This window comes from Orycteropus afer, unplaced genomic scaffold, assembly GCF_000298275.1.
Source record: "Orycteropus afer afer isolate SDZICR_OR568_19922 unplaced genomic scaffold, OryAfe1.0 scaffold00204, whole genome shotgun sequence".
Taxonomy (NCBI): Eukaryota; Metazoa; Chordata; class Mammalia; order Tubulidentata; family Orycteropodidae; genus Orycteropus; species Orycteropus afer.
In genome coordinates this window covers 3,012,273-3,028,100 of record NW_006921791.1, presented here as the reverse complement: position 1 = coordinate 3,028,100, position 15,828 = coordinate 3,012,273, and the positions used below count along the sequence as shown (strand labels likewise).

General features: G+C 36.6%; 1 protein-coding gene across 1 annotated transcript in view; it reads left to right on the top strand.

The window, feature by feature from the left end:
• Positions 1 to 9,210: 9,210 nt before the first annotated feature.
• MYT1L (myelin transcription factor 1 like) overlaps positions 9,211 to 15,828 on the top strand; it is a 280,476-nt gene continuing 273,858 nt past the window's right edge. Inside the window, exons 1-3 of the mRNA XM_042781958.1 lie at positions 9,211 to 9,265; positions 9,447 to 9,480; positions 9,781 to 9,843. Coding sequence (XP_042637892.1) covers positions 9,211 to 9,265; positions 9,447 to 9,480; positions 9,781 to 9,843 — 152 coding nt within the window. The remainder of the gene's footprint in view (positions 9,266 to 9,446; positions 9,481 to 9,780; positions 9,844 to 15,828) is intronic.

Here is a 15,828-nt window from a genome sequence, read left to right as displayed (position 1 = left end):
ACAATTTGAATCCTGCCTTTGACTGAGTCTTCATCTCCAGATCCTAGACTTGAACCAGTGGCCTTCTCTGTTGCCTACCAATCTTGGGATTGTCCCTGGACTTGAACCAGTGGCTTGCCATGTTGCCTGTTGATCTTGCGATTTAACCATTTTACCTGCCAACCTTGGATCCATCAGCTTCAGCAGCCTGCAGCTGCCTGACTTAGGAGGTGCCTTCAGCTCTAGTGGGCCTGGAACAAGAGACAGAGCTGAAGCCCAAGGTTGAAAGGCCTTTGCCCAGCCCCTAGCACCTGCACTCTGAATTTGGACTTCTAGCCTCTTAAACTATGAGAGAATAAATTCCTAATTGTTAAAGCCATCTGCTGTGGTATTTCTGTTATAACAGCACTAGAGAACCAAGACACACACTCTCTTGTGCCATTAGAGCAAGCATACATCCTAAATATTCCAAGACTCTTTTAATTTATGCTGTCTTATCTAGCCATGCCAAAAACTTTCAAAATGTCTTAGAAGTTCCAGTAATGAGATTTTTATCTTGAAGACTTCTTCTTACTCTAAGAAATGGCACAAGTTTATTTATCAAGCCATATGTCTATAATTTTTTTTTGAAGGATTTAATATGGCCACTCTTTTCACAGGGCTCAGGACAGTTGCTATCTCTGTGAAAAAGACATACCTGATGCATTGTAATAATGAAAATGAATCTTCCAGAGCTGTTTTTCATGAGTAAAGCAAAAATGCAGGCAAATAAAGATTTAAATATTTGTTCTATGTTTTTCTGCTTTCATAGTTGAATATAGTACCTAACTATTGCCCTTCAGAACTCCTACTCAGGGAATACTTAGCAGAGACCTATAATTGATGACCAGAGTCCAAGAAGACTAAGATATTTGAACATCAAAATTTCACTTGATACAGCGCACATAACTTTTTAGTATTTGATGATAAGGAATGTATAACCATAAAAGCAGAGAGTGCTTTCTTAGGTTAAGATCTTATTTAGTAAAACCATGTTTCAATGACAGGGAGCTCTGGTGGCATAGTGCTTAAGGCGCTACTACTACTTCTACTACTACTTCTACTACTTCTACTACTACTACTTCTGCTAACCAGAAGGCTGGCAGTTCAAACCCATCAACCACTCATCAGAAAGAAGATCGCACAATCTACTTCCGTAGTGATACTGCCTCAGAAACCCAAGGAGGTGTTGCTGAGTCAGAACTGAATTGACAGTAGTGAGTTTGATTTGGGTTTTAGTTCAAAGATTTTCTTTTCTTTTTTTTTTTACTTACATACTGGAAGTTTACTACTTGTTGACTAGTTCATAAAGTAACAATTAGCCTTCAAATCTTCTCATTCCAATGAACTTCAAATATATGAATTCCTGTACTGTCCTACGTTTTCTAACCAGCACTACCCACAAAATCACCCATGAAAGAGGATATCTATCATATGTCCCCTTCTTTATTTCTGAGTATGGAGGAAGATGCTTTACTTCTGGTTCACCAAGGAGAACATCAAAGTATGTATCATAGTTAGTCACAGATCAGATAGTAGTTGTATCTTTATTTTCTTCTTAATTTTTTTTCCAAGAGAATTTTTATTTTATCAGCTAAATTTCTCTTTTCTCTGCTGGGATCAACCCTCCCCCCATCCCACATATGCAAACACTTACACATGTCTTAAGGTAAAGGGGCTAAGAGTTATCCATCTTTTCTCTTAAGAAGGTACTTTTGCTGATTCATCCTTACTGATAAAGAAACAGAGTTGTTGTTGTTGTTGTTGTTGTTATGTGCCCTCAAGTCGGACCCGACTCATAACGACCCCTCCTTGGGTTTCTGAGGTGGTATCACTATGGAAGTAGATTGTCCAACCTTCCGTCTGAGGAGTGGTTGGTGGGTTTAAATCACTAGCCTTCTGGTTAGCAGTCAAGTGCCTTAGGCACTACGCTACCAGAGCTCCCAAAGAAACAAAGAGGAGGAAGGAAATGAAAAATTGCAGGCAGACCATGGCTTTTTATTCTCTATTGCTCATTTGTCTAATTTTTCCTTATATTCATCCCATTGGATTGGATAACTGAAACTAAAAAAAAATTATAATTCATGATGCAATGAATCTTAAACCTATTTGTCTCTTACATCTTTTGTAACCTCTCCACATTAATGCTTTCCTTTCTTTTAATATGACTCAATATTCATATTGATAGAAATTACAAATATTTTAATGTGTTTGCATTACCTTAAAGTCAATGAAAAACAAAATTTGGGAAAGCAACTTTTAATTGTTGGAGTACTTTGTCAAAATACTATTTCAATTGAGTAGAATCTATTGTTTCTGATTCTTGGCGAACTTTACAGGTGGATTTTTATGAGTCAAAACTTCCTTGAGTCTGAATTGAAGTATGGAACCATTTTCTATCAGTAAAGTCATGTATGTGTCAGGTCAGCAGCTCTCAGTTACCTAAGAGACAATAATTCATGGAAATATAAGCACATGGAATAAATCTGCATATGATTTAATCTGTACACTTCATTTTACCAGAAACTTCTACTTTCCTCTTCTTATACCTTTTTCCAGATTTTCTTATCAGTAACCCAACTTAGTAAATTGAGCTTCAGCTTCTGTCCTTTCTCCAATCCACTCTTCTTGATAGTGCTAATGAGCAGTGAAAGGACCAAAAGTTGAACAGCAGGAGGTGAAAGATAGTGTCCGGATAATTGACTCAATGGATAATTGCTTCCTGAATAATTGAGAAGCAACTATGGTAGGGAGGGAGAAATGGAGCTCAGTTTCTGCGTGTATAAGTAAGAGCTGTCAACAATGTGGAGTGTAGTCTATCTCTCTTGCTCTGGTCCTGCTGGAAAAGCTCTGCCAGTAAACATTAGTGGTAAGTGGAGACTCAGATTGGGAGAATGATGAGAAGAGACTGTTGGTGAGCTTTCACAGTCATGTGCTAGAAAGTATAGGTCCTCCACTGGGCTTTAAAGTTGTGATCTGAAGTAGTATTCAGTATCAGACAGAAGCTTTAGAGGGTTTGAAAGAATTTCATTGATTTTGTTTGTGTGTTTGTTTTTAATCTATTAATATATTATCTTTACTAAGGTTCAATTTAAAGAAAGTGTGCATTTTAAAATAAATCCCAACTCCAAATGAAAGATTTAGATATTATAAAATAATACACTTCTTCTCTCATCAATTCTCATAGCTTTTGTTTGTTCAAAAGTAAATTTTGTAAATTCAAGCCCTTTCTTTTATGAAAGTATAAAAGTTTCAACCCATAAAAATTTACCTGTAAACATAGTTAAGAATTAGAAATTATATAGTTTAGTCTTCTTAAGTAGTATTTAAACAAAGTGCTTCAACAATTAAAATATTGTTTTTAAAATGTTCTGCATTATAGATTTTAATGTAATATAAATTTCTAAAATCAAAACAAGAGTGTTAGCGCTAAAGTTGTACATTAAAGATGATTTTTATAAATGTAAGTTACTAAAGAAGGAGTTCTGGTGGTGTAGTGCCTAAGGCATTGGACTGCTAACCAGAAGGCTGGACGTTCAAACCCACCAGGAATTCCTCAGAAGGAAGATTGGGCAATCAACTTCTGTAGTGACACTGCCTCCGGAACCTAAGGAGAGGTCGCTATGAGTCAGGACCAACTCCTGACTCGACAGCAGGGAGTTTGATTTTAAGTTACTGAAGAAGCAGTCAGAACACCCAACTAGTGATAATAGGAACTTTCTCAAGTTCCAGGAAAGATCTGAACTGGTATATTAAAAAAATACTCCTGAAACATTCATCACCAATTAAAGCTCTGGCTATTTCGTTTTCAGAAACACTAGAAGAATTAATGCAAAAAATGCAGTTACTGATACTGCTAAGAACAGCAACATAACAGATGAGGAAAACTGCAGGTGATAAAAAACCTTCTTTTCCTCCTCAAAGATTTCAAAATAGCAAGTGGATAGAGGGGAGAGAGGGCAGGAGAAGAAACGAATTCATGAAGAAGTAAAAGGTGTGAATAACTGCGAGTATTAGGTAGCCTTTGACCACTTGTTTTCAGGTACAAACGTTGTTGTTGTTAGTTGCCATCAAGGCAGCACCTATTCTTCTTGGCCTTATGTGTAACAGAACAGAATGAAGCATTGCCATGTCCTGTGCCATCTTCATGATTGTTGGTATCAATGTCACACAATGAAAACCACTCTGACATTTTGGACCATGTATTTTTATGCTTCTGATTAATCCTTACCTCTATGCACTTTTTCTTTTAACATTTGTGTAAAAATTAATTGTAAAATAGCGTTGATAGGAGCTCTGGTAGCGTAGTGCTTAAGACACTTGACTGCTAACCAGAAGGCTGGCGGTTCAAACCCACCAACCACTCCTCAGAAGGAAGATGAGGCAATCTACTTCCGTAATGATACTGCCTCGGAAACCCAAGGAGGGGTTGCTATGAGTCAGGTCCGACTCAACGGCACATAACAACAACAACAACATATGTTGCATAAGAAGCTCTGGTGGTGCAGTACCTAAGGCATTTGACTGCTAACTAGAAGGTTGGTAATTCAAACCCACCAGCCACTCCAGGGAAGGAACATGAGGCAATCTACTTCTGTAAAGATCTACCACCTCAGAAATCCAATGGGGTCACTATGAGTTGAATCCATTGAATGGCAGTGGGTTTGGTTTTTATATGTTGCATATTGGGCTGCTAACCAAAAAGTTGGAACCCACCAGCTGTTCTATGGGAGAAAAAGAAGCAGCCTTAGAAACCCTATCTATTGGACAGTTCTATTGTGCCCTACAGGGTCACTATGAGTCAGAATCAACTCAATGGCAGTGAATTGGGTTATATGTTGGACACTATGCCACATTTAAAAAAAAAAAAAAAAAAACTGCCATTGAGTCGATTCCAACTCATAGCTCATAATTTTCACCCCAAGAGGGGTGCTTATTTATCAGAGAGTAAAACATTTATAAAGCCACTATAATCCAAAGAGTATTAGCACTGGAATAAATGGTATGTGGAACAGAATAGAGTCCAAAAACAGACCCAATCTTGGCACAAATTTAATACATTACAAGAGGGGTATTTTAGGGCAGTGGGAAAGCCATACCCCATTTAATAAGTGATTAGGCAGAATTAGCTATGCATCTGACAGAAAGTAAGATTAACTCCTTACATGCAAAAAAAATATACAAAAATAAAAATTTCTAATGGATTAAGAATTTATATGTAAAAAAGAAAACAATTCTTATCCAAAAATAAAAGCAATTAGGCATGAAATCAAGTTTTTAAACCTAATACCCACACAGAGAAACTAACTTCACTATCATTTTGGTCACAAATTCTCTCCAAAAAGATAGCCAGTGGCATTATAAAATGTAGCTTTATTTACCAGACGCAGTATTAAGTACACGTAAGCAAACAGATTTGTTGAGATAATGTGATGGGCCTCCATCTCTGCTAGTAACTATGATAAGCCTCTGCTCTATTGAAGGAAATCTAGTACCAAAGTCCCTGACTTGGCCCTTCTTTATCTCAAAGTACAAATTTTGCCTCCCCTGGAACATACCACAGTGCCTTCAAACCTTTCTGTCTTTTTACATCCTAGTTCCTCTACCTGGAACATGTTTTGCCCCATCCCTTTTTGTTAAACTTGAGAACTTTAAGCCACTTTTTGTTGAGTCAGGCCTGATATATGACAACCCCATGTGTGCCAGAGTAGTGTTTACAAAGATCCCAGGCCTTTCTGCTGAGACTCCTGTGAATGGACTCAAACCTCGAAACTTTCATTTAGCTGACTAGCACACTGACTCTTTACCCTACCCAGGACTCCTTGAAGCCTTCACTTAACCTTTAAAAATCAACTGAAGTATCAAGTCCTACAAGAAGACTCTCATTCTACTTCCCCAGCATGGGTTGGATGCCCTGAATTGAGAATGTTTCTCAGTTTTTCTCCCCTAACAAAAAGTTTTAATTCAATTTTGATCTTTTTTAAAGCGTAGGACTCAATCCATTATCTCTGATTCTTCAGTCCTATAACAAGTACTCTGTACATCAGAGTACTTTTCCTAGAGAATGTAAAATGGAATTTTTTCCATTGCTGTAGGCTTCTTGAATGTTAACATACACTTTGCCTCATATCATAATGGCTCTACATAGCTTTGCTAAAAGTTTTATGGTATTTTTAAATGTTTCCATGTGGAGTAGCAAGTTTAGAGCATCGGTGTATTACCAAGGGGTGCTATTTATTTCTATTATAAACCCACAAAATGTGCTTGCATGCAGAGATTCCATACCCAAAGCATAAGCTTAAAAAATAGAAAAATGTCAGATCACCCAAAAGAAATCTAATAAGCCACTAGATTGGATTTACCCTTCCTTCAAAATGTTTCTTAAAGCCCTGTCTTTCTTCTTATTTCTTTCTTCCCTGTACAATAATAATCCTGGAATTTGACAACAATGAAACAAAATTGCACATTTAATTCAGGCCACTATCTATCCCTGTTTCTCACATAACTATCAATCTGCTCCTAACTTTTTCTCTGGTTCCATTCCTGTTCCTCTTTCAAACTCTCTTTCTAACTTCTGCTACATTAATTGTTTCTAAAATATTCTTTTGACTCATCACCCATGCTCTTGAGTAACTATAACAGCTGTATATCTAACTGCATTAATTGTAAGCTCCCCTGCCACTACTATCTTTCCAGGCTCTCATAGTGTCCCCTTCTAATGCTCCATGTGGCCCTTAACTCAAGCACTCCTCCTCCCTATGAGGCAATTCCTTGCCCTGAAACCTTCCAACATGTTGTCTTGCAGTCAATTCTGACTCATGGTGGCCCCATGTGTGTCAGAGCAGATCTGAGCTACATAGGGTTTTCAGTCACTGAGACGTCTCTATTTTCCCAACAAATGAATTAATTCACTCATTTCCCAACTAGCTGTCTAGTACCTCTATGCAAATATATAGTCTCCTTTCCTCTAATCGATACCTAAACAAATAATTCTTAACTATCATACCTTCTCCTGAGAAGTCCCTAGATGATGGAGCTCACATTAGTGCCTCCTTTTCTGAACTGCCTCTTATTATATTAAATCTGGTACATTTATTATATCTGTTCATATATGTTTCCTGCTAAAAGATATTAGGCTCATTAAATGCACTTATGTTTCTGATTATATATAATCTTTGTATCCCCTGACACAATACTCAGTATACTGTGTTAGTAAATACTAATTTCATGTTAATTGATTTAACATTCAATCAGGAGTGGCCAATATGACTTTATGATGTCTTAGTATTATATCTGTTGAGAATCATGCCTTGTTAATTATTTACTGTAATAGTTGTTGTTGTTATGTGCCGTCGAGTCGGACCCGACTCATAGCGACCCCTCCTTGGGTTTCCCAGGCAGTATCACTACGGAAGTAAATTGCCCAACATTCCTTCTGAGGAGTGAGGGTTTGAACTGCCAGCCTTCTGGTTAGCAGTCAAGTGCCTTAGGCACTATGCTACCAGAGCTGTAATAGTAGGTCTACCTTATTGCTATAAGAGCATGTGCATTTAATAGAGCCATGTGCATCTAACTAGAGTCCTCTTGGCTGCATTCTGACCATTCTTTTCATACACAGTGGAGAAAGTGGCTTTGATGTCTAGGATGTGGTAAACTGTGTGTAGGTATGCCTAGTAATTCAGCTGGGGCTGTATTAGACAAGACAAAGAAATCACAGATGGGAGTTGGAAAGTTGTGTTCCTGTAATCTGGTCAAGATGAGCTGTCATTATTACTGCTCATCTCTTACCAGCCCCTCTGTTATAATGAGTAGAATTCTCCTACTATGCAGTTTTGCCATTTGTAAATCATTTTGTAAATCACTCATATATTGGAGAAACATGTGATATACAAATATACATGTTCATCGATGTGACAATGTGTTCCTGTTGTTTAAAGATGGCATTTCAAGACAGATGGCTTGGTTTCAGGTCCCTAGACTAAAACCTTTTACCCAGATGATCTAGGGCAAGTCAGATGGTCTGAATTTCAGTTTTGTCATCCACAAAATAGATATGATAAATACAATTTCCTCGCAAAACTGTGGTGAAAATCAAACAAGATAATACATGAAAATACTTGGTAATCTCTGATATGTATGTGACAGGTGCCAGTTACTATGATAAAGAGTCTAGGTCCCTGAAAAAAAAAAAAAAAACTATTAATTTGGATAAACATGAATGACAATTATATTCCAGGACTTAGATAACAATGGAAGTAAGCTCCCAGTGATAAAAATATTGTCCTACTACCATACAAGAAGAAAAAAAAAAAAAAAACTATGAAAGCCAGAACCTGTGCAAGGTGGGAAAGTGTCAGAAGGAAAATGCAAATATTTTCCAGTAATAGAGAGTGACGGAAAAGTGGTAAAATTGCACCCTGTTTAAGGCAGAAAACTTGCAAGACCCAGAAGAAACAAAACAGTGCTGGTGTGTTTTGCCTCTCACAGGTTTCACTGCATCTACCTCCTTTCTTCTTAAGTATTTAATCTAGTAAAGCTTTCAGCTACAAGGAGAAGCTGGGCTTTTTTTTTTTTTTTTTTTTTTTTACTGACTTACAAACTTTGCAGCTATCTATTATATTCTTGGAGCTCTGGTGGCGTAGTGCCTAAGGCATTTCACTGCTAACCAGAAGGTTGGCAGTTCAAATCCCCCAGCCACTCCTGGGAAGGCAGACTGAGCAATCTACTTCTGTAAAGATTTACTGCCTCAGAAACCCAAGGGGGGTGACTGTGAGTTGGAATGGACTTAATGGCAGTGAGTTTGTTTTTTTTTTTTTTTAATATTATATTCTTGGTACAAATTATAGCTCAGAAACCCGCCCCCCCAATTGTGTTATAATTAAATCCTTTAAAAGAGAAAAAATATGTTGGACTTCAAGGTGCATCAACTTCTGTCCTATTATCGAGTACATGGACTTTCTGATTAAATGTTCCCTGCAAGACCAAAGTTTGGTTTATTATTTTTAAAATAATACATTTAGATTGCCTGACCCTTGTCTTCCCCAGCCCCACCCTTGTAGAGGGCTTCCCTTTACAGAGTGAAACAGGATTAAAATCGTGTCAATAAAATGCCAGGGAGAGTGCACTGCTCCATGCATTGATAGTCTGTGCATGCAGGATAAGAACATTGACTGCCTGCTAATCTATTCCCAGATGGAGGTGGATACCGAGGAGAAGCGCCATCGCACACGCTCCAAAGGTGTTCGAGGTACGTCTGCCGCTTCACTAAATCACTGGAGGCCCAGCTCAGGGTGACCTTCATCCCGCAGAATCTCATTGCACGATTCATTCTGACCCCTGCTTTTACACAACCTTTTTGGTAATTTTCTGTAGAAGAGGAGTACTTGTAATAGATGATAAATTTTTATATATTTTCCATCTCTCTGCAGTTCCCGTGGAACCAGCCATACAAGAGCTGTTCAGGTTAGTGCTCTGCGGGTAAAATGTATCCCCATTAGCAATTTAGAAAATTCATGCCTTTTAATGGGTATAATGCACTTTCAAGTTCATTGGTGGTTTGCTCATGCCCTGCTGCACTGATGAAATTAATTCCCCTGAGACTTGCTAATAAAAAGCATCCCGTAATTTTTCCCTCCTTTCAGTGATTTGATTTCTCTCTTTCTGCCTTTGTTGCCCTTCTTCTCTCTAATGCCCACTGAAGCTTTCAGTATAATCTGTCTGCAGCACACCGACACCTGTGTAATTAATTCTTTCTTGTTGCAGCTGTCCCACTCCTGGCTGTGATGGCAGTGGTCATGTTAGTGGCAAATATGCAAGACACAGAAGGTAATGCCTGCATTTTTTTCACAATGTAATTGAAAGGACTTGATAACCGCATTGTCTAAACAGGCCTTATTTAGAGACTCAAGCCAAATGATGAAAATGAATGGTTAAGTGTTCTTGGGAAACAGTACATAGCTATTTTCCTTTTCTTCTCTCATGTACACTCATTTTTTTTTCTCTTGTACAGGTTTTCAACGTCTGTTGTTGTTGTTATGTGCCATGGAGTCAGACCTGACTCATAGCGACCCCTCCTTGGGTTTCTGAGACAGTATCACTGCAGAAGTAGATTGCCCAACCTTCCTTCCGAAGAGTGGCTGGTAGGCTTGAACCTCCAGCCTTCTGGTTAGCAGTCAAGTGCCTTAGGCATTATGCTACCAGAGCTCCTTTTAATTTAAGGCTAGTTTTAATTTGTGTCATCTTATGTATATCATAAATTCTACACCATGAAATAGAGAGGCTTTTCAACGTATAAGCCTCTCTATTTCATGGGGCAGAATTTACGATATACATAAGATGACACAAATTAACAGTAGCCTTAAATTCACTTTCCTTCATATGCATGTAGAGTACTCAGCCCACTGACAACTCACTAAAAACCCCCACTGTTTTATTGCGAAGGTTTATTTCTACTTGCCAATTTTCTCATTCTGGTAGCTGCAGGATGGTCAATCATGGATGCTAAATTAAAATGTGGCCTATTGACCTTTTTGTACTAGCACTACTTCTATAATTTAACAGAGTTCAGCATAGGAAACAAAGCCTTCTCTTGGCAGCTAGACAGCTGCATGGCAGCTAGACAGCTGCAGGATGGGGTTACATCTGGAGGTGAAAGTCCAGGACTTATCAAGCTAATGAGACTTTGCAACTTAAATGATTATATTATCCTTGTAAATACTGTGATTTCAGGTCTTTAAAAGTGATGAGTGTAAAAAACATCTAGAATATAATGTTGTTGGGTAATTATTGCTAAAAATGCATTGCAGAAAAATTATATCTTACATACCTATGACTGAAAGTCATTTACAGATCAGTCTTTAGTGGGTTGTTTTTTTGTTTTTTTTTTTATTTTATTTCTAAGAAAGCATTTTCTTCTCTATAATATGAATGCAATTTACCTTTCAACAGGAAGGTTTCAGTTATGGTGAGTTAGGTTTTTCACAAAGTAGATTGCAAAGGCTAAGGTTTTTCCCATATAACAAACCACCAATAATGAGACATATTTAATCAAAACTCTGATTCCAAAGCAGGTGTGACTACAGACCCTCAGGGTGACCTTTTCTCTCTGCCTTACATTTTATTTTATTTTCAGATGAACTTAATTGATGAATGAAATCAAGCAACAATTTTGATTGTTCCTTAGTAAAATCAGGGGGAAAACTATAAATTACTCTAAAAGTCCCCATGCTAGCATTTAAGAAGGCAGGGAATTTTAAATGAGTGTTCATCCTGAAATGGTGATCAGACTTTGTCTGTTACATACCAATGGAGTGATGGGTCATTTATTCGTTTTAGGAAATCTAGTAGCTTAAACTATGATAGTTAATTTCTTATATTATCATTGTTACTGTATAAAATAGTAAATCACTGAATTATGTAAAATAAATAAGTAGCTTATTTTAAATGCTTATATTACTTTAGGCAGTGTTCTGTATGTAAAAATGTAATAAAAAATTTTGAAATGTGCTTTATTTTTATTTTTAATGGAAAACAAGTTAGTAAACCATGAGTAAAATTTAATTTTCCCCTAATCATCTCTTGATCAATCAGTAAAATTTCATCATGTTACCAAAAGAAATTATTGTATTTCACAAAACAGTATTCTAATCAACTAGATATAATTCCACAACCACAATTTTGCAAGAAAAATCATGACATTTCCATTCCAAAAAATTATTTCAAACATTTGTATCTTAACCAAGTTGAATTCTGCTAAAATACTTATTGAAAATAAAAGATATATATTGATGTGTCCCCAAGAGGTATACATACATGTATATGAAATATCTTTTCTTTCTTAAAAGAAAATGGTACTTAAATGTGGATTTGATGTGTCTTGAATACATCAACTTATCATTTTCCTTTTGAAGTATAATGCTAATGCTAGAAATAACTTGAATCTTAGAATCAAGGTTTGGTTTGTTATTTTTTAAATAATGCATTTAGATTGCCTGACCCTTGTCTTCCCCATCTTAAAGGAGCTAATTAGATGGAATTTTAAGGAAGATGCATAGAAATATTCAAGTTGATAATTTTTTCCAAAAAAGTTATTAATTTTAAAATGATTTATCATTTTTCACCATGTGTCATATTGTACATAATTATGAGAAGTGTTATAATTTTAATAAAAATGGTTAATTAAGAGATGTAATGAGCATAGTGCCTAAGGCATTTGACTACTAACCAGAAGGCTGGTAGTTCAAACCCATCAGCCACTCCTTGGAAGAAAGGTTGAGCAATCTACTTAGGTAGTGATACTGACTGGGAAACCCAAGGAGTCGCTATGAGTCAGATCTGACTCCAGGACAGTAAGTAATGTGTATGAAAAAAGAACTGTTTCTTAGGAGACACAGGTTCTAGTTTCCTCTCTGCCACTAATCAGTTGCCATTCCAAACCTATGTCACTATATAAACCTTCTCTTGAGAGAAATCCAAGTAAGAATTTTTAAGTTTTATTTTTTGAAGTCTGCGTGTTGTCAGTAGTTTGCAACCAAACAATGACATTCAAATTTCTTAAATTAAAAATGTACTTGTTATGATAAATCAAAAACCAAACACACTGTCGTGGAGTCAGATCCAACTCATAGTGACCCCTCCTTGGGTTTCCGAGGCAATATCTCTATGGAAGTAGATCATCCAAACTTCCTTCGGAGGACTGGCTGGTGGGTTTGAACTGCCGGCCTTCTGGTTAGCACTCAAATGCCTTAGGAACTACGCCACCAGAGCTCCTTGCTTGTTATGATAGATGAGACTTATTTATACATTAACATTTAATGATTATTTATATTTAAATTTGTAAGATTTCAGTTATATCAGGCTTTAGTTTTCTGGTCCTAAAAGGCTTACTGATTACAAAATTTTTTCTCTGCTGACATCTGTTTATAAAGGTAAATACATGCACACACACCACAAACACAATTGTAACTTTCATGTTTTCTTTTAAAGTCCGGCTGAGATGCAGAACATTAGTCCTCTTCTAAATTAGACCAAAGTGTGGCACCCTTGGATTTGTTTTCCATGAAATTATCTGCCCTTTTTAATCTGTTAACAATATATTTTTTAATGAAAGTATTCTACTTAAGGTCATGATTACACTTTACTCATACATCGCATCAATTCACAAGCGAGTAAAGATATGTCATTTTAGTATGTTGAAATACCTATTTAAACATAATAATAATAGTAATAACTTGAGGCAAATGTGGGGAATTGATAATGTAAAAATTCAGAATTTAAAAAAAAAAAAAAATGAACTCCAAGCGATAAAATGATCCCTATTATTTAGTCCCTTTGTAACATAAATAAATTTTCTAAGAAAATTAAAAATTTAATATACTATTTTATTGCTTTGTAGGACATACAGTATAGTAATCTCTTGGTGTTAAACATGCATCTTCAATAAGGTTTTGCCTCTCCATGATATTTGCTGGAGCAGACTGCTTTTTTCCTACTCTGCCATGACAGATACAGGGTTGTATGTTTGTAAGAAATCAGGAATAATAGAGAAGAATCAAGCACTAGGTGATATTTGGGAAAGAAAACAACAATTTGAAAAAAAGAATTCACAATTTAAGATCTTATTTAAGTTTTGGGGGATAGGAGTGAAAGTTACATTACTTATTTTATTGGATTTTCTACCTTATTTCAAAAAGTATGTTTTTGAACAAATGATAAGTTAGTCATATATATTTTGTTTGCATTAATAGCTTATGATAGTTAATAGTTCATAAACAATTTGAGGTAGCTGATAGTAACCATATGTACAATTGGACAATTAAAAATTAAATCAAAAAGATAAACTAGGAATAGCAAAGGCAATGAAAATGTAATTGTTCAAGAAACCCGGGATGTGACAGGGGTTTTAACATAGTATTAAATTTAGTTCTGAGACTCTTGGCAGCCAAGGCAAAAAATGAAACAAGAGTTACAAAGTTCCAATTATCTAATGGAATGATTATATCAATTCCTCAGGAGAAACAAACTCTCTCCACACTAAAGATAAGTAAGTTAGAATTCCCATACATTCCACAGCAGGGGGCCAAACACAGTCAACATTTTTCTGTTCTAATACAGGTAATCAAGGCTAGGCCTCTTATCAGCTAATACTTAATCCTAAGAACATCATTAATTTCCTGACACATGAATCTGCCTTTGTTTTCCCCAACTGAAAACCATACCCAGTGCCTTCAAGTTGATTCCAACTCATAGAGACCCTATGAGACATAGAAGAAATGCCCCGTAGGTTTTCCAAGGCTGCAAATCTTTACAGAAAGAGATTGCCTCATCTTTCTCCCACAGTATTAGCATATAAATATGACAAATACACCATGAAATTTGTACTCAGGGCTAGAAGTTACTCTTGTATTCTGAAACAAAAATATTAACTTGGACTTTGCTATACATAGCAGATTTCATCTCTTAATTTTGACTCACATTACTGTTATGTGTGTGGCTCAGCATATTCTACAATTTGGTGTGCATACAGATATTTTTCAAGATGGATACATTTATGTGTCTCAAAAATGGGCTCCAATCATAGAGTTTCATTTTACAGATACAAGAAATGAAATCTCAATCAACGTTAGTTTCCCAAAGTTTAGGTCTTTGATCTCCAAGTTGGGGGAAAGTGAACTTCCTGAATCTCTCTCATTCTCTCAACCCTGCGTTCTCTCAGTTACTTCCTTCTCCATTGTGTAAACAGATTTGTGACTTGTAAGCACTTAAAATACCCATGGGTTGACAGAAAAGCTCCATGTGTCTGCAGTTACGTTTTAGTGCATGAGTGGTAGGAAAATAAATACAATACTTGGAAGCCACCTAACCTGAACTTTAGTAAGTTGTTGGCATGGTTCTCCTTCTGACCTTCCCTCAATAACTTGTTGGCAAGGAAGGCTCCTAACAGAGTTGTGCATGACTAAGTAGGAGCTCTGGTAGCATAGTGGCTAAAGCACTTGACTGCTAAGCAGAAGGCTGGCGGTTCAAACCCACCAGCCACTCCTCGGAAGGAAGGTTGGGCAGTCCTACTTCTGTAGTGATACTGCCTCGGAAACCCAAGGAGGGGTCTCTATGAGTCAAATCTGACTCCATGGCAGTGAGTTTTTCCCTGCAATACTTTTATTTACTTATTTATTGAGTATTAGGTTCTGGTGAGATATGAGTCAAATCTGACTCCATGGCAGTGAGTTTTTCCCTGCAATACTTTTATTTACTTATTTATTGAGTATTAGGTTCTGGTGAGATATTGACCCATAATTTAGCTTTAGCATTTTTACACACTCAACACACATCCAAAAGTTAGGTGCCATGTTTGGATGTTGTATTTCAATCTTTCCCAATTTAGAAAATAAGGAGTCAAATAATTTCATCTTGAAACTTGAAGATTAAAAGCTTCAAATGATAACATTTTCTTTTTATTAGAAAATTATTGAATTTTCTCTGGCTTGTTGTGCCATACTTCTTATTCAGAATTTCTTTTTTTTTATTCCATTTCATATACCTTTTCACCCACCAGTGTGATTGCCATGGCGGCAGCCTCGGGTGAATAATTGCCTGTCTTCACTGGAGCATGTTCTGGAGCTAAAGTCGAGTGCTTGCTTCCTGATGTATGCCTCATTTGGATTCTGCCAACAGCCTAGAGGCTGTATTATTCATGCCTTGACAGATAGCACTCACTAAAAGCTTTGGAACAGAGCCAGGTACTGGCAGAGAGATAGTGGAGCATTGCAACCTGCAACTGAGAGGAGCATCTATAATCAAAAAAAAAAAAAAAAA